At 42.3% G+C, this 26839-nt stretch overlaps 1 protein-coding gene across 1 annotated transcript; it reads right to left on the bottom strand.

Moving 5' to 3' along the window:
• Positions 1 to 256: 256 nt before the first annotated feature.
• Positions 257 to 23765, bottom strand: LOC145397484 (calcium-activated chloride channel regulator 1-like). The gene is made up of 13 exons (XM_080270544.1): positions 23574 to 23765; positions 21018 to 21309; positions 18058 to 18211; positions 15751 to 15871; positions 13824 to 13939; positions 11880 to 11985; positions 9992 to 10231; positions 9495 to 9800; positions 6668 to 6880; positions 4332 to 4499; positions 3645 to 3912; positions 2836 to 3063; positions 257 to 705 (listed from the first exon to the last, which is right to left on the bottom strand). The coding sequence occupies exons 1-13, from the start codon at positions 23763 to 23765 to the stop codon at positions 257 to 259; spliced, it is 2853 nt and encodes a 950-aa protein (XP_080126670.1).
• Between the last annotated feature and the right edge of the window lie 3074 nt (positions 23766 to 26839).

The raw sequence follows: 26839 nt of genomic DNA, 5'->3' as shown, positions 1-26839 counted from the left end.
AGGACGATCTGGAACTCAAGTCTCCATCAAGAGAGTGTTGGTTCAGGTTTGTATGGGCGGCCACGGGTCTCAGGGAAGAAAATATTCCTACGCTGATGTTCGCCAAATCCTTCATCATCATGTTTTCAGTTTGTTGTTGTCTTTGTTACTCCTTCTTAAGACTAGTATGATTTCGTTACTCGTGAGGTATAAAATAAAGATCATCTGTGCTTTGAGTAGACAGAGTTGAAGGGGCTGGTAAACTGTTATGATGTTTTTAGGGAACTACGTCTATATGTCTTGGTGAGTCAGGTGAAGGTGGGTTGTATAAACGATTGTCATCCTTCTTAGTTTTGCAGCAGCATCGGCACGTCAGCACCTTCCACACCCAAAGGTCGTTCAAATGATCACTATTCAGGCAAAGATAAACTATCAGTATTATCAGCAGGACACCCAAGATACAACCAACGACAATTCCAGCAATTTCGCCCTTCAAGAGAGGTGTTGATGGCGGCGTGTACGAGCAGGATACGATCTCCTGCACTGGATTGGAGTCCTTACCACGGAGGGAGTTGTCATCCACAGCCACCACCGTGATTGTATATACCTTGTCGCAGTCTGGGAGGTCCATGGACGCTGACACCTCCGTACCTACATCTTGGGCGGTGATGTTCCTTTGGGAAGAGACTTCTCCTGGGGTCTTGAAGACTACTTCGTAATGGCTGGCTGCAGAAGAAAACAAAAGATTCAATTACACACAGTTTCCAGGTGTAGGCTAACCTGTGCTGGGTACAAAAGACTGATTTGGTTTCTGAACATAGCCTATACCGACGATGAAAGATCCAAATACTGTACAGTTACATGAGGCAACCTATAAAGACAACATGAAGGGTCACGTGGGCTGAGCAATACCCGGTCCAACCACCTGGTCTCAGAACCAAATATTGACTGTGTTCTGCGACCTTCACCTTCGACAGATTATTCTCAAAATCGATTACTTCCTTTCTGCCTAACCCTTTACCCTTCCACTAACTTTGGTTCAAAGTTGCTTGAGATGACTTTGCCCACTATCCTTGACTTCTGACCATTCCCAGTGACATTGGCGTCTGACGGCTCTAAAAATCGAATCAGTATCTTTGGTTTAACCTGAACAAAATTTAGTTTACATTTGATACTAATGATTTAAGTTGACCTTGCCGTGAGACGACCTCCGACCTACTGTTCTAAAAAACAATAGTTCAACATCTTGGGTGGTCCTTAAATCGTAAACCAAGTTTGATCCAAATCAGATTTAAAAAAAATAATAATAATAGTTACTTTTTTCACAGAGTAGTAAATAGTAGTTGCACTTAAGGATTATGAGGCGTGCGCGCGCACGCACGGTCATCGCCGCTGTAGCTGGCACCCCCCCACCCCCACCCTTTCAGTACGCCTGGTGCCCCTGCGGAATTTGGTGGGTGCACGCCCACGCAAGTAGCTCCCCGTAATCTTGTGGCGCTACTTAGGGCTCGGACAGGTGCGCACATGTCGGCGAGTCTTGGGGTGCCACCAGGTGCACGGTCACGTGCGAACCATCCTGCGTCCAGGTGCCACTGTGGGACTGGGCAGGTGTGTGCGCGCCCGCGAATAGCGGGTGCCAGTCGGGGTTCGAACCACCATCACACACACACACACACACACACACACACACACACACACACACACACACACACACACTGATGCCTCTCAAATACGATAGATTTACTCACTGGCTGAGCCTGAACTCGTCCACCATGTGTGGTTGAAATCGGATAAAACTGTTAATTTGTTAACACACACACACACACACACACACACACACACACACACACACACACACACACACACACACACACACACACACACACACACACACACACACACACACACACACCAATAAATCTCCCATGATCCTGCCTCCTTATCGATCCCCCCACCTCCTTGACACTTTACATGAGTGACTTACTGATCAGTATTCCCCCACATCACAGTTTGTGGTCGCTGTATGTCAATACCGTAACCGAGCCAGCTCAGGTTCTGCTATTTTACTCACACAAATGGCCCATGGTAAAGACCCACCTTATTGACTTTTAAGGTTCTAGTCCCCTTCCTCCATCACCAATCATCAGTGCCTTGGAATATTGTATATCGATTAGTGAAACTACTGAACATGCAGCTGTACATACTAAACAGGCATAAAGTAAAGTTGAACTCCTGAGCGTCAAGGATCCAGGTCCCTATCACACATTCTCACTGGACCTTGCACCACAGCTTGATGGTCCCAGTCTTTAGTAACCACACCGCCTTTGGTTATTCTACTTTTCACAAATAAACGGTCAATGGTAAAGCCTTGGCAAGGCTCCAGCGTACTGATTTTCAAGGTTCTAGGTTCCTCCACCCTCTCAACACCTCCCCACCACACACACGTCCCATCTTGTGAATATACCTTTGTCATCAAGTTACCTTTAGTTGTGCAGCTTTACACACAGTAGGTCTGTGGTAAGGTCCCGGTCTATTTATTTTCTAAGGTTAATACTGTCAATGGAAATGGACACCACTGGTGCTAAATAGTACCAGGCAGACTGCTTCAACATAGAGGAACCCAAGGTCACCCAGCACTGTCCCGTTTTGATATACTCTCTACTGGCTTTGCTCAAGATTCCTCTACACCGTATGTCCCTGGGAAACTGAAGTTATGGTGATGTCGATATGATAGTAACAGTTTCGTGCTGACGTTGTTGATTATGCCTCCTTCTACCTATCTACCTTCCTATTGATCTATCTGCCTTGCCTCCCCCTGCCTCCTACCATGCCTCAGGTCACCATGCCTGTCCTGACCTTTCTCCTGGTCCAGTCGTGCTCCTGGTGCGGTGAAAGTCAGCGTGACTTCCCAGCCTGATATCCTTGACCGCAGGTCAGTCACACGTCCCGGGGGGAAGTCACCCGGAGGGTCACCCGTCAGGCGACCTCGAATACCCGGAGCAGATGAGACAGAAAATGGACTTAGTTCATCCTGCTGCAGCCCCGACAGGTCAAGCTGACTCCCACAACACGCTTGGCCGTCATCTGTGACACATACAACACTCACTTAATTCATACGCCATTAATAGAGATGGAAATGCGGGAGTGGGAGAAAAAGAAATGCATTACAGAATACATGTTAGTCACAGCACTGATGTACAAAAGTGAATCGTGGACGATGGTGGAGGGGCAGAAGTCAAGAGTGATGTAGTATATATATATATATATATATATATATATATATATATATATATATATATATATGACAAAACACATCTCAGCAGCATATAATGTATCTCAACTCATGTGTCGCTAACAGTCATGTTCTAAGTGAATGTGGATGCCATAATATCTTTAACTTAGCGATTTTTTTCCTCACATTACACCTTAATTATCCTCTTCTATGTTACTGATGCAAGTTATGTCAATATTATAATGATTTAAGCAACATACATGAGCATTAAGATGTAATATGAAAAACAACTATGAAATAGGTACTGTGAAGCCTCCTGAGCTACCTAAAATACAGCCTATATTTCCAAGCATCCTTCTCTGCTAATGCAAAATCAACTGGGCTTCTTTTAACAGTCCCTTTAGCCTCTGTACGTAAAAATGGTTTGACTAACCAGGCGACACAGGTGCACGATGTGGCTGCCCCACCGCCCTTGCCAACCCGTTGTTGTCATTTGCCGTCACACTCACTTCCACCGTCACACCCGGTTCGTACGCTGCCACCACACCCGTGTACACCCCGTCACTACCCGTCACGTCCCCTGCCACGCCACCATCACGCATCACCACGGTCACGGGTTCAGGGTTTCCGTCCTCATCAGTTCGTCGAAGTTCCGCTTTTACGTTCGCATTGACCACACGTCGCCCGTCACTCGTCTCAACCTGCCGAAGTAAAGTATACCTGTATCCTTATTAGATGTCATCTACCTTGATACTGCTTCCTTTTAACTGTTATGTATGCAGTGGGTTTCAGAACAAGTACCAATCACAATTCCCTTATTTCCCATACAACAGATGTTCCAAATCCCACCCAGTTAACAGCACCAGATTTATGGTTTGTGAAATATAATACTAATGGGATGCCAGTCCTTAAAACACAATGATACAGTAATTCCTTTAAGGACGTGAGAAATTTTAACTCGTTACGCTTGCTGTTGCCTGGTGATTATTTTCAGCTTAGGGGTGGCATCTCGTCCTCCAGCGTATATGTATGTGTGTGTGTGTGTGTGTGTGTGTGTGTGTGTGTGTGTGTGTGTGTGTGTGTGTGTGTGCGGGTGAGACAAGCAGACAGACAGACTCACAGTGGCAAAGAAGTGAGGTGCAACTCCGGGTTCAAAACTAAGGTCTTCCATGCCCCGGGGCGCCCACACGTCCACCACCAGGTCCGCTGTCCTCATCACACCTCCAGCCCGCGCCACCACAGGAAACCCACTGAAGTTAGCCTCGACTGTCACCACATAGTCACCATCCTGCCAGAAGGTGCGGGGGAAAAAAGGTCACAAATGATGGAAGGGATGAAGTTGGAAGAATGCCCACAAATAGAAGGGAACTGAGTTTACATTATGTTTCTGATATTTAAATGTGTGTGTGTGTGTGTGTGTGTGTGTGTGTGTGTGTGTGTGTGTGTGTGTGTGTGTGTGTGTGTGTGTGTGTGTGTGTGTGTGATTTAGGAAAACATCTTTTAACACGTTTTATCCGATTTTCTTAACTTGCTGGATAGGTTGATGGTGATCCAATGAGAAAACCTGCAGTTATAGGACAACAGGTCAAAGATGAAGGTCACTGAGCTATGTCAGAGTTTTACCTACCAATATGAACTTATTAAGTTCTTCATTGAACTTAGACCATACTTGGGGGAAGGGTTGACGGTAAGGAAAGAATGAAGTGATTCATTATTGAGAAGAATCAGTCAAAGGTCGAGGTCACAGAGCAAGATCAAAATTCGACCTTTAAAATGGCAGGCAGTTTTGATCCGATTTTAAACAAACCTGGTAGAAGGGCCTGATGGTCACATGAGGATTAACCCTACTGCCTTTGAGAACAATGGGTCAGGCTCCACGGTCACAGTGCAAGATGAAGTTATGCAGTTTTATCCGATTTAGGCCAAAGTTTGTAAGAATGCTGAGGACGAGGCAGGAATAAAAGTATTCGATTTTGTTATGATCAGTCAAAAGTGGAAAACATAGAGAAATGTCAAATTCAAGGTTACGGGGCAGTCTACTCAGTTTTGATCTGATTTCAGCCAAACATGGTGGACGAGTTAAGGGTCAGGCAAGAGTACAGGGAGTCAGTTTTGACAGCAATCAGTTTTCATCTGATTTGGGTTAAACTTAAGAAGATGAGTTGGGGATCACCCAAAAGATTGACTTGTTTTTTTTTTATAGAATACTGGGTCAAAGGTCATTGTCACATTTTTTTTTTTTTAAATAACAACAGAGGAAGGAAAAACAAATGAATAAAAAAAATAATCCATACACCAGATTACTGGTGTCCTCTGTTCATAAAATATCTGTAACAGTTAGACTCGAACAGCTGTGGGTTAAAACTTAGAGGGAAACAACTCTGGGGAAGCGAGTTCCAAAGAGATGCAGTTCGGGGAATGAAAGAATTCTGATAGGCAGAAGTTCTGCAATATGGCAGAGTGACATTCCAGTCATGAGCGCTACCAGATGCCCGTATAGCACGAGGGAAGGCATGGAGAGGTGGCACCATGGACGCAACTTTGTCTGAGCATTTGCCAAAAAAATATCTGTAAAATAATGCAAGGGAGGCAACATTCCTTCTTACTTGCAGGGGAGGTAGTTTATATGTAATGACAGGGTTGTTAATGATTCTAACAGCTTTGTTCTGAATTTTGTCAAGTTGTCTTAATGCAACCTCTCCACAACCATTCCACAAGGGTGAGCAATATTCAAGCTGACAGAGCACATGACTCTTATAAATTATAGCTAACTGCTCATCGGCGAAGAAGTTACGGACTCTGTACAATAATCCAAGTTTCTTTGAGGCGGTTTTAGCAAGTGATCTGACATAAGAGGTCCAGCTGAGGGCATTGTTAAGTGAGACGCCAAGAATTTCAATACTTTTGGAGACGGGAATATTAGTAGCACTGAAGGTAATGTACGAATCTGGCAATATCTGTCTATTAGTAAACTGTATATATTTAGTTTTACTAGCATTAAAAGAGACAAGGTTGTTTTGTCCCCATTCACTGATCGTAGACAGATCTTGATTTATGGAGATGGCTGTACTGAGTTGATAGGTAGAGATATTAGACTTTGTAATTGGGTGTCTGTGTGTGAATGAACTATGTAGTGTTGAGCCATCTGCATATGAGTGAATGGGATTGTGGGTGACAGATAAGAGATCATTAATATGAACCAGAAATAGAGTTGGCGCCAGAACTGATCCCTGCTGCACGCCGGCGTTAACTGAGTGGAAATTGGAATATACATCATCTACTTTTACTCATATTTCCCTGTCACTAAGATATGAAGAAATCAACGAACAAAAGACGTTAGTCCATATATATATATATATATATATATATATATATATATATATATATATATATATATATATATAATAGATACAGATATAGATATAGATGTAGATATATATAAGCCTTCATAGCTACCTGTATATGACTGAATGAATAGACAACGTTGGTCTCTTCATCAACAGCACCGGTAGGTTTGGTGGGCCCAGTCACGTCTGTAGTAACAGAGTGACCCAAGATGCTGTGCAGAATCTCGATCATGAAGCCTCCATCATAGTCAGTACTGTTTTGGACGCTGAGAGTCAATTCAACTGAGTCGCTTGCATCGCTTGTACCCGTGGCTGATGCGATCTACATGATGATTTAATACAGCCCATTAGTTTATAAATGTGGATATTATCATGCAAGATATTGCCTAAAACAGTATCAAGTGGTCTAAGGGGAACCTGTTGTGGAGGCTGCCGTAAAATCATCATCATCACGATAATCCTGACTTCTTTTTTGAAGCTAAGGATAGCCGAGGTAGAGTTCAGAAAGCATGTAAAAACAGCACGACAAAGGGAGAACTATCGACAGTATGTTCAGTGAAATGAACCAGGCACTCATTCACTCACCATTCAGGCCCCCGAATCCCTTTCTCTACCTCAAACATAATCCTTAACCGATGCACTTCACACTACCTGCCAGATCGTCGATTATCATGTTAAAAAAGAGGTGTCAGTTATTTGTGATGTCCTCCCCCGTACATATTTCATTCAACCAATGGTCCTGTCATTACCACATCTCATCCTGTCGTCACCCTATCTACATCCAATCTTTCCTAATGATCATCGGAGCACACTGTCCAACTCTATTAACAACAAACGTCATTGCCCCCCATCTTTCCTCAGTTACTGTATTTTTTCTCCTATTTACTCTACGCACTTCAAACACATTCCTCAATAATTCTACTCCACTGTTCATACTCTTAAATTTTTACCCTCAAGCCATAACAAACTCTCACTCCCATACGTTAATGCCGGCACTAGAAAGCCTTCATGCAATCCTCACTCCCTACTCAAGATCCTCTGTTTAGAATCAAGACCTTCATAGCACTAACCATCTTCCTTTTTTGTATCACTCTATTTTGCAGTTCCTTTGGACATTTATAATCTCATTCAACAACCATCACTTCACTCTTAACTATATTTACTTTAAAAACGCAACGCTTACAGATATCCACAAAACTCGGCAAAGTTCGATTTCACTATTGGGAAGCAACACAGCAGCGTCTACATACATAATGTGTGAGCTGCTTCACTTTTCACCACTGTAACCATCTTTACCCATCTCTTCACAACTCGAATTTTAACTTCTCTCATAACGCCATCCAGTACTGAGCAGCCATGGAGAATGAACGAACACACAAACACACACACACACACACACACACACACCTTGACTCACTCCAACACTGATACTGAACCACCCAGTTAGGCAAACCAACTCTATACAGCATTCATCAATTTTCCATCCACATCATGCATGCGCGGAACTTTCCTTTGTTCACCTTGTCATAAACTACTTCTAGATATATAAATGTCAAAAATATCTTGCAATCATTCTCACAAGCATTCTTTACCATCTGTCTTACTACATAGTCTTTTCAACACGCTATTTTCACTCTGGGTCTCACAGGAAATACTTGATCCACAAATTCTCTACGAATCCTAAAACCAAGCTGTTCATCATTCATCAGGCAGATATGAGCCTGACTATGTCTATAATCATTCTAACATATATTTCTCCTACAAAACGTAGCAGACATACCACGATAATTTTTGCTGTAACTTCGATCACTTTTACTTGTGTACAGTAGAAAGGCACAGTCACAGTCTCCTTCCACTTCACTGGTACAGATCCACTCATTCAAGCCTTCTGGCATACTTCCAACTGAGTTCATTCCACTCACTCCACTATACTTCATCATCTCTGTGTACACCTCACCAACACCTGATATCTTCCCATTTTTCATCCTCTTTAGGGCAGCCTTCATTTCTGTCGTGGTCACGTTATCAGGCACCAAACTTCTCTTCGGACCACCAAACCTACCACTCTGCTCTTATCATTCCTATTTGTCAGTCTTTCAAAATATTCATTCCATCTGCTCCTTTCTTACTTCACTTCCATCTGTAAATATTCTTCCATTCAGTTTGTCCATTATCGTTTCTATATAAGGGAAACATTTTAAAAGTAGTTTCCTATTTTCAAAACAGACGATAGTTTTTCTTCCAAGATCATTATTCACCTGCCTTTTTTTCCTTTACTTGTCTCTTCACGTGCTTCTTACTCTCATTATATTCCCTCTTTCTTTCATCTGAACCCCTTTCTTGCATCCACCCAAGCCACTTTCTCTTTTCCTCCACTGCTCCTTCAACTTCATATTTCATTAAGCCGTACCTTTCTTACGAGTTGCTACCTTCCCAACACCTCACACAACTTTTACAAATATAGGTAAACACTCCCCGTCCATCTGACTGACCTTAACGTCACTATTTTTAATTCATATTCATATACCACTGCTTTATTTCTTTCTCCTCTTTCAGCCTTTCACTCTGACTGCTCCTCTTGCCCTTTATCCCCCACGATCATTCAAGCTTTACCTGCATCCCATAATCTTGTGATCAGAAAAACCTCCACACTGCTCTCTCACTCCCTCGTGTCAAAAACACTGCCAGACATCTTTTTCTCTACATATATGTCATCAGCCAAAAGACTCCAACATATAAAAGCCGGCAACAGTTATTCAGCTTTCCATTCTCTACAGATAACCTCGTAACAAACACAAACAGTACCAACATATAATGCAGTACGGGCAATCTTTCTGTAGATATTTGTTTTGCTGACAACATATTGTCTACAAACACTACTGACAAACACAGTACCTCATATCCTATACACCCAGAGTGGTCAGACCTGCGCTTACCATCGAAACATCGCTGTGAGTGGCCTGACGCAGACTGTCAGCAAGCAAGACGTAGTTCCCAGTACTCTGATACTGTTCACCATTAGGATACGTGCCAGTCTTATCAGGCACTGTGAGGAGAGAGGTTGTGGTCGAGATGTCAGCGAGGTCCTGAAACACTTGTGTGGTCACGTCAGGGTCACTTGGGTACAGGATGGGCCACACAGGACTACCAGATGCTGCCCCCACCAGGTCCTGCCCTGTTGTGTTATACTCCTCCAGGTTCGCCGTCAGCAGCACCAGCGACCCCCCAGTCTCACCCAGTATCTATACACAAGAGTAGTGGGATGATGCTGGAGCTACCTAGTACTAGGGAATAATCGGTATTTAGTCAAGGCATAATTCATAATTCATAATTCTGATCTTCATTTAATTTCCAGAATATTTATAAATTTGGCTACAGACTACTTATACACTCCACATAAGTAATAACACAGTTCTGCTCTAGCAACACCCACCTCGACACCAGTCTCTATGGCCGTTTGAATGTCTTTGGTTTCAGGGCTTGTGGGTCTCTCATACGGTATGTACTGTGCCAATTCATTTCTTTCAGCTGTGCCACCATCAAGCTCATAAAGTTTAGAGGCGTTTCTACATTCATGGTTGAAGATGATAACTCCTACCCTGGACCCTGCCGGTGCCTCAGACAGAATATACTGAAGGAGAAAGTCTCGAAGGTACTCCCAGCGTGATGACACCTGAAGCAGAGGGAGATAAACAGGTCAAGTAGCAGCCAGTTATCATCATCATCATTATCATTTTGACGTCTTTTCCACCTAAGGATGGGCTGAGACAGAAGTCTGTTTTAAAATATCTCAGTTATACATCCAGGGAATTGAACTCAAGTAAGTGTGGGGAGAGGTCAGTGAGACAAATTGATATGAAAGTTAAGAATGCATACGACCTTTCGCAGGGAGTGAGAATGACCATTTAGCCTCTAATATGGGTGTTCATAATTCTTTTTCAGATGAGGGGATTATCATTCTGATGCCATAATGGAGCTTCGAACGGATGATATCACAGAAACACGACTTTCAAGATATTTGACCGTACCTTGGATTTCTGGGTTGCCCGATATTTCAGTGTACAAGGGGTTAGTTCAGCGGGCACCAGCCATGTTACATATATGTGTGAGCAAGGCTTCTTACCTCCTGGTTTAATGAAGTCGAGGAAAAGAAAGATCAATCAGTATATGAATCCTCTCGTGCAAGGGTACACTTGGAGGGCCTCGAATGTCTAGCTTTTAGCTGATGGCAGACAAGTACAGCAACAGCCAAACCACTAAATTATAAAAACATACATAGTAATTCCAACAATAACACATTTTGGATTTACCTAAAATCTTATCCGGAATGCCATATGTATTTAATTATACCCCAACGCAATTTAATAACACTGCGTTGTGTAATACCGAGCTAAATACTTAAATACTCTCTCTCTCTCTCTCTCTCTCTCTCTGTTTCCTCATTCATTCAATCACTCACTCATTCAGTTTCTCACTCGCTCATTCACTCACTCATTCACTCACTCTCATTTATTCATTCACTCATTCATTCACTCATTTATTCACTTACTCACTCATTCACTCACTCACTCACTCATTCATTCATTCATTCACTCATTCACTCACTCATACGCTCTCATTCATTGTCACTCAATCACTCATTCATTCACTCACTCACTCATTCACTCACTCACTCACTCATTCACTCGCTAGCTCACTTATTCACTCTCTCTCTCTCTCTCTCTCTCTCTCTCTCTCTCTCTCTGGACGCGAAGCAAGTACAGTACAAAAGTATACTGTAGATGTGTTTCCATATTATATATATATATATATATATATATATATATGTGTGTGTGTGTGTGTGTGTGTGTGTGTGTGTCCAAGTATTGACACAGACATGTTGGAGCATATGCGTTATGTGCACATGCATGGATGTATAGATTTTTGCATACACACATAGCCTTTAAGTACACAGTTCAAATTTCCTCCTATCCTTATAAATGAAAAAATAAAAAATAAAATTTGCATGTAATAGTTGAAATTAGAATTAATGTGGTTGTTTGCTCAGCCATACCATTTCCATTACACTCCACTTTCTGTCCATCCTATGAAATTTCCTTCAGGCTTTTTGAAGCCTGCAAGGTACTACTACTCACTTTTTTCTTGAGCGGCCAAAGCCGGAGGGTTTGGAGGGTGGGGGAGAAAGTCTTCTGTTGCTGTGCTATCTTTTTCTCCTAATTAAACTAACTTGAGCGCTGTATTAATGTTAATGCCGGACCGCCTCGTAAGGACCACAAGGTCTGTGTGGTCTGTGCATCTATGTAACTAATTCTCTGACTCACGTTTCCCATGACGTCCGTATACTCCACAAGGAAGACAGTGGTGGTCCTCGGGGCGGTGGCTCTCACTGTCTTCAACGTCACCTCGACCATGTCAACACCGCTGGACCTGAGGATTGACGGAGGGATGAGGAGGGGAGAGGAAAGGGGAAAGGAGGGGAAAGAAAAGGAGGAGAAATAGTGGGAGACAGAGACAGGAGGATATAAGAGGAAAAGGAAGAGAGGGGGAAGTGGGAGAAGAGGCAGAAAATTGGGGAAGGGGATGAAGAATAAGGGGAAGGGAGGAAAAACAAGAGGAAGAAGGAAATGAAAGAAAGAGGGGAGAGAAGAAAAATGGGAAATGGATGAAGGAAGGAAGGGGAAGGGGAAAGAGGAGAAAAATGAATAGAAAATATAAGAGAGACAAGGATGTGAGCGAGGAGGAGGGATTGGAACGAAATCTGAATAGGGGATAGAAGGGAGAAGGTTAAGGAAAGGAAGGAGAAGGAAGGCTATGGGGAAGGGTGGGGAAGGAATAGAAGGGGAGGGAAAGAAAGGAAAAAGGAGGGGGAGGAGGAGGAAAGGAGAAAGAGAAGGGGGATGGAGAGGAAGGATGAGAAGGGGGAATTTGGGGGCGGCCAAGGTAAGCATATAGTCATCAATGGACTGAGATCAGGAGCCGCATTTATAAACGATCCCAAGCTTACAACCAAACAAGGGATTACAGACAACAATTAATTGTAAATGGAAGTTTCTTCATCATGAGACTTGCTTAGGATCCAATTTAAAAAAGAGACTAGGTCATATTTCGTAGGATGATTTACTTGATGGGAAATACAATGATTTTCTTAATAGGATACACAGGAATAAACCACATCTCTTTAGAAGTAATCAGAATAGGACAAAAGCGAGGTGGCTAAATATCATATATTTATTCACCAACAGCAAAAATGAAAGGAATATGCCGTACAGGCGAATGTAAAGAGGAGAGGGACATTTACATATAACATTTTTCTGCTTTTATAGGAAACTAAAGAAGAAACTTAGGAAATAAAAACGAGGTGCTGAAATTACGGTAGCTGTCTGTCTAAAGAAAACCCCAGTGCTTTATACCAGATGTCTAGCTGTCTTTCTGTCTACTGTACAGCCAGAAGCCTTAAATCTGGAAAGGGTGGCCACAAAAGAATCATCTCCGTGCCATCCTGTCCTCCGCCATCAAGCTGCTCTCTCTCCAGCTCACACACACCCTCTTTCATATGCTTCTCTACCTCATCCCACCATATCATCCACAGTTTCCCCTTTCCCCTCCCGCCCCCCCACCTCGCTCATACACTTCCAAAGTCAGTCTCATTCTCCATTCCTTCCACTTGGCCATTCCATCTCAAAGTTTTTTTTACAAATGCTTTCCAGCATATAAGATGTAAATAAAGGATGAGACATTTTAGGAAAGAGTCCGGTAATATCACGAGTGAAGATGATGGAAAGTGTTTTATTTAAAAGAATACCAAAGAGCATCTAGCGATAAATCCAAAAGTAACATTTATTTACAATGACAGATGAAACTTTCTAATGTAGAAAATAGCTATCAGTAACGAGGAAATAACGAAAGACAGCTATGAGCTTTACCCATTTGTACCCAGTGTCCTCAATATAGGATGAAACTGGGCACTTTCAAAATTTAATAAAGAAGGAAACCCCGGGGTAGGGCCCTATGAGCTTCTCGACTATGAGCCGATAGGCGGAGGGTGGTACGCCTAGCACCCTTCCAGCAAAATCCCTCGCACAGGAACTCTAGGAGTTAATGGGTTAAGCACAAGTAGTTCTTGCGCAAGACGCGATTAATGCTAAGATTATAAAGAAGACCAAGGAAGAAGTATGTCAGCCATTACCATTACATTTCAGGATATAAACAGCAAAATAAACAATATTTCTGTCAAGTTAGGGTGAAGGGAACGGAGTGTAGTTTACCCTTGGAGATCTGAGTGTTGACTGATGACCTCCCATGTGCTCCTCTGGTCACATAGTATATTGTGTTTGGTGGTGGTCGCGTTGTTGTGTGTAGACTGGTCGCAGAATGTCACCACCTGCAGTATGATAGTGATAATGATACAAAATGTTGGCCTGCAGTCCTAACGGACCCGGGTTCAAATCCCGCTGGGGCAGGGAACAGTTTAAGGATTTGAATTTCATAAATATCAGACTTTACTGATCTGCCAGAAGACCCGCCGACATGTTGTAAAAATACATTCGCTAATACCAATACACCAGTCCTGTATGAGACAGCCCTAGCATGTATTCAGTATGGACGGTGGGTGTTAGCGCCGAAGTGGTGACATGTAGAGGTGTGTGGTACGTAGGAAGACTACTGTGCCCTGAAAGCAGGCTGTGAAGCTTATGCCCAGAGTCGGTCACATTAAAAATAATAATAATAATAATAAAAAATAATACCTAAAACAACCTGATACCTAAAAGAATCTGCCCTTCTGGTCGAGATGTAAAATTATTCCATGTATATAGGTACTGCATGCGGCACAGTTTTATAAAATGAATAAAGCTAACCTTCCCACACACTGAGACGTAAGAAACTGATAACTTCAGTAGACCTGATGGCTAAACTATGGAGAAAAGCCAAAGACATCAGAAGAGAAGCTCCATAAAGTTCATTAAATATTTGCTCTTCATGTACAGTATGTGCTTACAAAATGTGCACTATTCATACCATATCACCTCTTCGCTCCCTGCTTATTTCGGCATACGGCACTGAAATATTTTCTAGTAGGTTCTTTCTATGATCTTTGTCACCATCTAACCCCCCCCCCCCGTGTGCCTAGCTCTCTACACAGACCCTACCTCATATACCGAAGCAGGTGCCTTTTTAGTCTTAAAACTCCCAAACCTTACTTATAAAACCGACGGGAAGATATGCATCTTCCCGCCGGTTTTATAGTCTCATCACATCCTATGAGTCTCCCTGAACTACATGGTGCCTGGCTGCAAACCATGAAGGGAAAAGGGTGTTGCCTTCAGGGTAGGGACCTCAGGGTAAGGGACAAATGTCCCCTAGGGGTAAAAGTGTCAATTCCTCCTGGTGCAAGGGGTTAATTGCCCCCGCGGTGAGGGGGTTAATTACGCCTAGGGTAAGGGGTTAAGTACCCCTGAGGTGAGTGGTTAATTACCCCTAGGGTGAGGGGGTTAAGAGTCCCTGGGGGTGGGAACTTCGTTACCTTTATGATATGGAGTTATTACCCCCTAGGGGTAAGGGATTACTTATGCCTCGAGATAAGAGGTCAGTTACCCATTAAGGAATGATTAGCCTTGGGATTAAGAGGATAAAGGGGTTAATTACCGTAGAGTGTAAAGGGGTTAATTACTGCAGGGATAAGGAAGTTAATGAACCCTGTGGAGATAAGGAGGGTTAATTACCCCTGTAGGATGGAAGCGGAGTGAGGCTTCGGGTGTGTGGGGCTGCCATGGAGGTGCATGCACCTATATGGGGGCTGTTGTGTGACTAATGGAGGTTTTCTATAGTCCATATGTGGCTGCAAGTATCCTCAGTTTTCAACAGCCCGCACTAACTGGATGACGCCTGCACTGGCATAGATCGGTATCCATGGATACCACCAGCACTTAAGAGGTTAAAAAACATATTTAACTTACTAAACAATAGTAATTATAAACTGCTAATGAAGAGATGTTGAAAAGCCTCCTAAGCTGACAAGATTACACCCTGAAGGTGACAAATGATTAACAGTCGTGGTCAGTGATTACTTGACAATTCTGAGATTCTGGACTAAAGAAGGTAGATCCCAGCCCAGCTGATCACTGGAGATTAGTTTGGTCAAAATACCTGTTACGAACTGCAATATATATATTTATGAAACTGTAACTCTCTCACCGAGTCTATGAAGGGTGCCGCCAGGAGGGAGGAGGTGATGGTAGTGTTGTCGTCTGCTGAGAGGCCTGGGGTAAAGATACAGTCCTCCTCTTCACCCTCGGCGCTGCAATCCTCACTGCAACTGGAAGATGTGTGCACAATACGTGTAAGTAATGAACAACATATTTCATTAAGGATGAACACAGTCAGTCCTTTATACCTCGAGAGATGACGTATTGATATTAAACATATTAACGAAACAAGACTTTACTCCTCACGAGGAAACATCGATCCTAAGGTCTGAGGGACAAGAAACTATCTAGATTTTATCCTGAACCCATTCCGTTCTAGTGGTTCAGTTACTCCTCTAGGAGCTGCCTAGCATGGGCCAACAGGCCTACTGCAGTTATCCTCTTTTCTCATGTTCTTATGTTCATTCTACTTTCAGGTGATTTTACTGAACTAAGGATGGCCCTTTCGTACTGAAAGGGTAAACGAATGTCCTACTTAGCTCCTCCGATATTCCTAAGCAAAATGAAATTGTCTGATGATATAAGGAATAAAATGCTAAGTACATCCTCGGGGGGAAGGGGTTAGGTCAGGAAAACACACTTAAAACTTTGTGAGTAGGGTTGCCATACGTCCGGATTTTCCCGTACATGTCCTGCATTTAGGTGTCAAAATCTTCGTCTGGGAGGACTTGTAAAAATTTTCCAGAAGTCAAGAATTTCAGATTCCATCACTTTTTTCCCGAAAAATTTAATATACCATTATATTCTCTAATGACGAGAGAGAGAGAGAGAGAGAGAGAGAGAGAGAGAGACCTTAGCTGTTTTCGTCAGCTGGTAAATTTTGCCATCTTGGCTGATTTAGCGCTTGCAGCTAGCTAAAATATTCTGCCTTCTCTTGTTCAGCCACGCTTTTTTTTTTTTCTCTCTCTCGTATTTAATGCTGTTATAGCCATAAAGTAAATGGTAATTGCACATAATACTGGTTTATTTTTAATTGTAGAATTTGTTATTCTTATGGCCTTATCTTGCATTTAAGGCGCTTTAGCATTTTTCAGTTATAAACTAGCCAATTCTGTACTTTGCCTGTTGTCCATTATTATAAAAAGATTAAAGGTTGTGGTATAATACAGCAGTAATGGTGTTTATATATATATATATATATATATATATATATATATATATATATATATATATATATATATATATATATATATATATATATATATATATATATATATATATATATAAAGGCTTCAAACGCCGAAGGCCCAAAGAATGTGCTGGGAGAGTCGGGGGGAGGGGGGGAGCATGGGTTTCAGCGAAGGCGTCCTGTATTTTGACTTCAGATATTGCAGTCTTATCTGTGGTGGGTGGACTTGGCCTATTTAATCGGGCGAACCCCAGAATTTTTTGTTCAGCTAAGAAATCCGCGCACTCATATGATTTTAAAACTGTCTCCAGCAACCCTTCTCTGCCACTGATACACACTACATCTAAGATTTCGTCTTGTTTTCCTAACAGGATTTTGTTCAGTCATGAAATCCTAGCAGCCAAAGGGTTCAGTAATGAGCAATATATTTAAGTGCGAGGCACTGGGTGGGTGGGAATTACTGTGAGAAAACAACTTATCTATTAAGCCCTTTTATCTTTGCTATCCGCAGACGATTTTGCTTGGGTTAGATTTTTGAAACTAGAGACGTTAGATATAGCGTTGAAACACACCCTCAGTACAAAATGTCTTTCCTAAGGTTAACAAAACCTTCTGTTAGTAATACGAGTAAAATAAGTCGTCATCGTGGTGAAGTGGTCAGGGCATAAGTGACGAATGGGAAGGCAAGCCCTCATTCGTTCACTACAACAACTGAAACACCTGACAAAGTTCCTAGTTTTTCTTTATTATACCTGACTTTAATGTGGAATGCAGCCTAATATACTTTAGTTATCATGTAAGCATCACATAAATGACGGTCAAAAAATTGGTGGCTTGCTTTCTCCATCCCGATTCAAATTTTATAAGGCCACCCCTCAAACGCAAAAGAAATGGAGTGTGTGTGAGAGAGACTAAGGTGCGATGGGGTGTCAGCGTGAAGGGAAGGAATTAAGGGTGTCAGGGAGTACGAGTGAGTGAAGGTGTCAGTATGAAAGCGTGTGAGTGTGAGGGATTGTCAGTGCTAGGAAGCGTCGGTGTTAGTGTGATGAACCGTAAGTGTGACGGAGCGTGTGTGCGAAGGACTATATGTGGAATATATGGGTGTGGATTTAACAGAATATAAGGACTAGGTGTATGGGATTTCGTGTGATAAAATTCTTTACTTACCTGCAAGATCCCGGTATGTCAACATCGGTGCAGTAGTTGGGTCTAAAGACGGCGTCACTGCGGTACACAGTGGGGTACGTGGGGTCGCCAACATGCCCGTACTCCTCAAATGCACCCCACCGGAATTTCGCCCACTCGTGTACCAACGTCTTCCCTGTAAGTAGCGTAAGTATGCAGTCGTGTTCCTTGTGAGTAGTGTAAATATAATGCTAAATAACACTGAGCGCATCTCCATAGCGATGCTGGGTGAAAATGTAGTGATGAGTAGTTAACCCCTTTAGTGGGGTGTTGTATTTTTTCATAGCGTAGACATTATCGGGGGAAAAAAAATGATTCAGCTGAAAAAGTTAAGTAGCGACAACAGTTTGGAAGAAAAATATATTAAGTGCGTTAGCAAATACTGAGAGAGTACTGCTGCCATAAAACTCCCAAAGGATGGCCCAAAAATGCTAACAAGGAAGAGTGTTAGACAAGAACTCTCGGCTTTGTCCAAATTATTCACTGCATGCCAAAAGGAAGTTTTCAGAAATTTAGAGTGGAATGTTACGGGAATTTACTCTGATAATGAACAACTGAACAATCTTCCACTTGCTGGCGACACAGTTATTGCACTCTCACTAGCAAGTTATGTTTCGTGTGTGTGTGTGTGTGTGTGTGTGTGTGTGTGTGTGTGTGTGTGTGTGTGTGTGTGAGTAAAAAAATAATCAGTTCTCATTTGATTTAAATACATTAGTGAAAGGGTAGAGAAAAAGAGAAGGGGTTGACCAATTGTATTAGAGAACAACTGGTCAAAGGTCAGGCTCACGGGGTGAGGTCAATATCTAACCTAGCAACATCACTTTAACCAGTTTCTATCAGATTTACGCCAAACATGGCGGAAGGGCTGAGGGTAATGGAAGAACAAACTGTTTTTTTTTTTTTCCAGTCAAAATTCAAGATCACAGGATAAGGTTAAAGTCTGAGCCGTATCTCTGTGTGAATATAATTAACTAAAGCACTTTTAACCCATTTGGACAAAATTTTATACAAGGGTTGAGGATCATCCAAGGATCTGACATATTGTTTTTGCGAACAACAGGTCAAAGGTCAGGCACATGGCAAGGGCAGGTTAAATTTTCTATCCAGTTTACATCAAGCTTGTGGAAGTGCTTTGAGTATGGCCAGAATAAAGGGATTCTACTTCGGGAACAGTCAAAGGTCAAGGTCACAGGGAAATGTTAAATGTAAAGCCACAAGACGAGGTCAACTTAAACAGTTTTGATCTGATTTGGACCATACTTAGTGGCAATGTTGAGGGTTAGTAAGAATGAAATACAAATATTCGCTTTTGACAGCAGTCGGTCACAAGTCAAAGTCGCAGAGTAAAACCAAGTACTCAGCCTTTGGACCAAGTGGCGGGCGCGGCTGATGCCTCTGGGTGGTGGTCTTGTGCTCAGTGAATCAAGAAACTACAAGAAATGCCAGTATAATCAAGGAGGATCTGAAGGCAGGCCTGAAGATCGATATAAAAATAATGAAAGTTAGATTTGGCAAACATGTTCATCCCCGTCAGGTAAAAACAGAAGGACAGGCAGGCAGTTCAGACTCAACCAGTTCATGTTTAACAAAATCAAATGAAGAATAGGAATGGAATTAATCGTTCTTGTAGATACATCAACACCGTGACAAATAAGAAATTGCCTTAAAAATAATTAGTGTGTCCGCCCTGTTCTAACTTGCTGATCGGAAACATGAACTTTTAACAAAACATCTATAGTAAATACACAGATTTAGGAGTGCTCAGGCAGAACAGAAAGAGTTATGTGAGGCACTGTGTGAAGGGATATAAAGAGAACTTTCTGAATAATGGAACAGACGAAAGTAGAAGATACAATCATGACAATTATACAGCAAGAATAGATATGGTCGGGCTATGTCTTCCACTAAACAGATAAGAGACTGACATCCAGGGTAACGGAATGGCATCTCAGAGATGGGGTGAGAGAAAAAAATAAAAAAGAAAAATCAAATAAAATAAAGAATGGAAGCATGAAATTCCCCTGTCTGCAAGGACTGGTTAGACCAGGCTAACGACGAACAGAGCGGAAAACGATGGGAGAAGCCTTCGTCCAGCAGTGGACAATCCCAGACTGCTTTTGATGATGACCATCTAGGTACTTAATTCTTGCTACCGCCAGACCAGTTCCTTCAGTTTAGGACTGACTACCACAGCCAGAAGTTAACCCTGTCGCTATAATGACAATTTTTTTTTATCATAATGGCTACCGTTTGACTATTATATTCAGTTTTGGCATGGTCACTCAATGGGGAGAGTTGATAACACTGTTCAGTGGTCATTTCTCTAAGTTCTTTCCACAGCTGAATAAAATCGTCTGCAATATCACGAATAAAATGAAAAATGCGGCATCTTGACAGGGTTAAGGAACACCTCCCATAGACTGTGCAGATGTATGTGAGCTGTGTCTGATGTTTAGAGTCTCCTGTGTGCATGTGTGTTTTGTTTTTTGTAGGAATGTATGTTGTGGTAGTGAAGAAGTTGTTCAAGTTCGGATGTTTTGGAGTGGAAATCATCGACATTTAACTGCAGTATGATTAGGCATGGTTAAGGAGGTGTGTGTCTGTGTTGAGGATGTAGCGTTTGGGTGAGGGGCTGAGCTGTAGTGCCTGTGAGTGCGTGAGTGGGGAGGGGGAGGGTTGATGTAGGGGGTGGGGGAATTGTGTTTGTTGTGGGCTGAGGAATGTTTGTGAATGTGTTGCACCTGTCACATACCCATGTGCTGTGATGTTTTACTGTACAATGGAGGAAACTGGAGAATCTTTTTTTTTTTGTGTGTGTGTAACAATGAAAAAAAGGCAATTTTTCAGCAAATTATTATTAACCAAATTGCAAAACAGACGAATGTAAAACGAAGACTTTCTATACACGCTTACGTCCCACATTTCATTCATACACAGCGTACCTTTACGGCCAGTTGTGATGGTATTAGTAAGGACGAAGTTGTGGGTCAGGTATATGAAGTCCCCCGGGTCGCCACATCCTCCCGGCTGCTGCGTCCAGGGTATGTCGGTGAAGAGGGCATGTGACGGTCCCACCCGCACATGCGCAGTCTGCCAGTTGTGGTCTATGGTGTCGGTGGTGATGGATTCGCCTGGACACGGCCACGAGTGAGGCACGGCAATGGTCACGTCACTAAAAAACACTCGCTCACCCGTGGCTTTAAACAGGAAGGAGGATGCGTCTCCAAATATTGCCTGGGAAATAAAGAACGGTGTAGTACAGTGAACATGTGCGCAGTTAATAATAAGAAGGCAAAATGTGTGTGTGTGTGTGTGTGTGTGTGTGTGTGTGTGTGTGTGTGTGTGTGTGTGTGTGTGTGTGTGTGTGTGTGTGTGTGAACCACACCAAAACTAACTACCACGTGCTACTAAAGCTGACACATACAGCAAATCGGACGTCCTTTTGGCTGTACACTCTGACTGTGATCCTGAAACATCAGTGTATGAGCCATTCCATCTGCAGACTAAATGCCCCCGACACTGGCACGGTGAACTAACGAAATCTAACTTGCTCTTTCAGTCCGGTGACGTACTGTCTTTGTTTTTCGATTTACACACACACACACACACATATATATACATATATATATATATATATATATATATATATATATATATATATATATATATATATATATATATATGACATGATTCCATCATGTTTATGTTTATATACTTAGAAATCTGTTTTTACGATTACGATTCCATCCACGAGGCGCTGGAATCGATTACAATTCCGAAGGTTGACTGACTGTAATACAATATTGTAAAGGTATACAGGATACACTTACGACAAAAGGAGGTACGGTAGTAGTCTTGCCGCACATCTTCGTAGGCAAATAGTAATACACAATCAGTGGTTGCAAATTTGCACCTGGAATAAAAAAAAATGGTGGGTTTTGCCAAACACACCTTCAGCAAACAGATATGGAGTAATACACACTTAGTAGGTACAGTATATACTATATAATGCAAAGGACTTCTTAAGATATATAACAAAGAGAAAAGAAAAATATCACTAGAGCAGTATAGAGATACAAACATGGCAGCACTTGCCACAGCTTGGGATGACATCACACCGCCTTATCACTGGGTCGTATGGGGTCGGTAAGTGGGCAAACACTCAACTACGCACCACTACCCCCATCCTCTCTCTTTCTCTCTCTCTCTCTCTCTCTCAGCTTCACTACTTGTAAGTTTTTTACATGTCCTTCATTGGTACACTCTAGTGCTTGCTCTTACATTGGCTTGAGTAGTATATTTGTTAGCGGCTATGGCTAGGCTGACCTAAATATGCAAGTGAAATATGTATAGTACTAAGTATATACCGTAATGAATGTAACAGTAGCCGATAAATGAATGACAGATTGAAGAATAGCATCTACATGTATGTGTAACTATACATGTAATAAATGTAATGCTTTCTAGAACTTTGGCACAAATTCATGATATTCACGGAGAACAGAAATTAACACTCATTGATTAACCACGAGATTTGCTTGGTCAGAGTAATCATTTCCAAAATGTTTATACTCGATTATAATTATAAACTACAGTATCAGAGGGAAAAAAATTATTTTACCAAGCAGAACTTTCATTTACTTAAATGTGACTATAAGTACTGAACATAATATAAGGCAAGTCATCAATCCATCAATGCAGCAAATGACGCGGAAGGTCATTGCGTCATTCACTATCCGCCCCCAACCCTAGGGAGTCCTTTTATGCAGTCTTCAGACACCTTTTCCCATTCCAAAATGTACTGAGGTCGCTAGATTTACACTCATAAAGAGCAAGATTCTCCGTAGCCGAGAACAGCGTTAAATTTTCTTGAATATCTACAAAATAATGCCAAAACCACAAAACTATAGCTAGATTAACTGTTTCGCTGTAGAAAACTCTGTTACCAAACCTATCTTATATCCGTGGCAAGTTGTTGGGCCGAGCAGCGGACCTGAACGTGATCAGTTTTCGTCCCCAGCTCTCCCATCGTCTGCTGACGCTGGTAACACTTGGATTATACACTTTTCTTGGGTATTTTCATATAATTCTTATTGTTAAGATTATATACTGTTCTTGGGTATCTTTTATATATAATCTTGAATTTTACAGCTGGCAAATAATCAAGACAACTAATGCTTTTGCAGTGGAATAACAAATATTTCAATCAATATATCGATTACGATTACGATTCCTCAAAAAACATGGAATTGATTCCAATGGTTCGTCTCGTGTATAATACACACACACACACACACACACACACACACACACACACACACACACACACACGATAGATAGATAAAGATATAGATAGACAGATTGATAGATAGACTGATAGTTAGACAGATAGATAGATTTACGTGTGTACTGATAGAAACACCATAAATACAATGGTTGAACTTGACAGGAAATTTACGAAATGTTAAATACAATCGAACGCCGAGAGTTTATTATACCTTGATGTTGTCGACGTAGTGAGAGCAGTTGTCTTGGCTGAGGGAGTCACTGATGGCCACCACCACACCCTGGTACCCGCCAGTGTCCACAGTGATGGCTCCTTGCGTCGCCGACGCTTGCACCACCACACTCACCCACGCCACCACCACCGCCACCACGCTCACACACAACCACAGCACTCCTCGCGCCATCGTCAGTCCGTTATCTGAAATGTGAATCTAACCCACAGCCGCCGACTTAAACTGCACACATATATACGTGTACTCTGGTCCAAAGGGCGAATTCACAGAGCGCCGCCTTCCTCTCTCCCTACAGTGCAGCCATTAGGTCGATCTCAACCGCCGCCATCGCTTATCAACTTCTAAGAAATCAAGCCAGAGACCACAATGCAAGTGATAGCGTGTGCTGGGGTGGAGGGGAGCCTTAAGTGGAGGGGGGGGGAGTAAAGGGAGGGGGGATGATGAAAGGAAGATAAAATATGGAGTGGAGTTAGAAGGCGGAGTTCCCATCATCACCATTATCATCATCACCAAAGTTCCACCATTCAAGCATGCACGTATCAAGACAAACCCACTCTGTTGAGTCACAGGCAGAAAACTCTAACGCCGAAAAGTAAGAATAACCAGTAAACAGATCAATCGCAGCCATTAATAAAGGGTGGCACAGCGGAATTTTATTGTACTTTATTAAGATGAACTATGACAAAAGAAGTTAGCGATCATAGAGTCGGAAATGAACCAGTGCAATAACCTACCATCCTGAAACAAAGGAAACACTTCATATTTTATTGTAGTTACCGCCCCACATTTAACTCAGTGGAGGAAAACTCGACTAGATAAGGCGTTCAAAATCAACATCTCTCAGACAGTGAATACACACTTACAGTTTTACTTCACTTAATGCACGACTAGTATAATGAGAAAATACTAGTGTCTGATACAACGCAAAAAAATATTAACTAGGCCTTCAAACGCAGACTAAAAATATATATACCGTGCTAAGGACCAGGCAGTAAAGGAGGGGGATATTCGTAAACTTAAATGTACAGAAATAACGATGATTAGACGGCTGTGTAGCGCGTCGTTAAATGCGAGGCCTTGGGAGGGGGGGTGGAGAGGGGGCTAAGATTACAGAGAGGAAGGACAGGACTTCTGAGTATTGATGCTGTGATAAGGGGTAAATTGAGAAGGTCTGGGCATGAGGAGAGGATGGAGGATAAAAGTTGGGTGGGGCAGGTGTGAAGTGTGAATGCCGGGGGTAGGGTCGCGAGAGGCAGACTAAAATACAGCCTGGGACGTGGTCATAGAGTGTGACCTCAAGGACAAGGAACTGAATAGTGAGGCTGCCAGAGATCAAGCAGTATGGAGAATCGCCAATAAGTGACCAATTTAGACTTAGATTAAGATACGTTTATTGAGATAAATAACACTGTACAGAGCAGTATATGGATATATTATCTCAAAAGGATGTCGGTACTTAGGAAGCCAATTTCCCGAGCATTTCTTATGAGGCACAGTAGATACTGTGTTCTCGTTTGATATTTTTTGAATCAAGACAAAGACAAACATGTACATACAATGACTGCTATAGATTGTACATTGAGTTGTACTCTTGGTCACTGGTCAGACATTATGAGGTTATAATATACAATATTAGGGGTTATGTACTGTACACTCAAGTTCTGTGAATATCCTTGAACGTATTAATAAATTGTTATTACCCAAAGTTACATAAGATTCATGACAGGGTTAAGATACTTATTTGCAGACTGTATATATACAAAAGCATTCCAGTACATTCATGCACTAGTACACTCGGCCCCGCGTGAGAACAGCACGCTTGTGAGAGGCGCGCTGGACTGGGAGAGCAAGCTGGCAACACAGCACCACTCACAGTCCAGGTGCTGAGGGAAGGCATGGGCAGGAGACGCCAACCCCACAACCACTGCCCCTGCCCCAGCCCCTGCTAAGTTGGAATCCATTGAAATAAACAAGAACAAAACTAGGACAGCATCAGCGCTATCAGCACCCCCCAGCCCCACCCCCACCCCATAGTGAGCACCATTGCACCATGGGCCCGGCACCGCCCCCCCCCCCCCACGTCCATCACCACATCTGGGTCGCGGCAACACCACACTGAGCCAAATGCACACTCACACAGACAAGTACTTATATGCTTACAGAGGAACACAGACCTCTTCATACATTATATGTGCAGTACATATACTGTACTGTGCATAGAGGCACTCATAAATAAATACATACGTTAACACACACAAACACACACGCATATATACATAGATAGACAGATATATATATATATATATATATATATATATATATATATATATGTGTGTGTGTGTGTGTGTGTGTGTGTGTGTGTGTGTGTGTGTGTGTGTGTTTTAGGGAATATATTAGATGTACATTGGAACGAACTGCCACATGATTTGTTTTACATCTTTGGATTTTGCTTGCATTTCAGTTATTTTTATGATATTAAACATTCAAATGATTTATTCAGTGACAATGTAAATTCGACTGTTTCTAAACTATGACGCTTAGGGGCAATGGAGCACCTAGAGTTGTATAATATGTGATTATTGGGCTGAGCACACAGTTTGCACTCTCACAGCGTCGCTGGTTGTCACATCCAGCTGCCAGTAGTATTTGTATCCCAGCCTAAGGCTGGTACACACGGTCTGTTTCCATTTGGCATAAGTTTTTCCGTAAGTAATAATGGTACTTTTGGCTACTTGAACGTACTGTCTCAAGGTGTTACTATAGTCACATCTAGCTACTATTTTTCTCTCTCATATTCTATTTTCATATTTCTTATACCACTCTTTATCTGTCCAAAGGTCTTATTGCGCTGAATGTCTACCTGTTATTTTTTTCTGTTCCTTTCCTGGCAAGTTGATCACCTTTCTCGTGGCCAAAGATACCCACATGTGATGGCATCCATTCTCTTATACAATTAATCTCTCTGTCAAGCTCCATTTCCTTTATAATCAGTTTACACTCGTTCACAATATTTTCTAATGCTGGCAGTTTCCTCGTCAGTGACTCCAGTGCCCCTCAACAGTCAATGAAAGTATATACATCTTCCCCTCCACCCTGCAGCAGGTAGGGCAAGCTTAATGGCACACAAACTTTGCCTGCGTGGAAGAGACGTAGGAGGACAGTCTATAGCAGTGCCCCTCATCATCATGCCTCCCATTTTCTGTAAACTTTCTCACCTGTTCAAATCCCGCACTGCCGTCATTAGC

This window comes from Coenobita brevimanus, chromosome 5 (assembly GCF_032717465.1).
Source record: "Coenobita brevimanus isolate Jiangsu-jjx chromosome 5, ASM3271746v2, whole genome shotgun sequence".
NCBI classification, from domain to species: Eukaryota; Metazoa; Arthropoda; class Malacostraca; order Decapoda; family Coenobitidae; genus Coenobita; species Coenobita brevimanus.
Note: the sequence above shows the minus strand (reverse complement) of the source record. Positions and strands in the feature narration are given on the sequence as shown.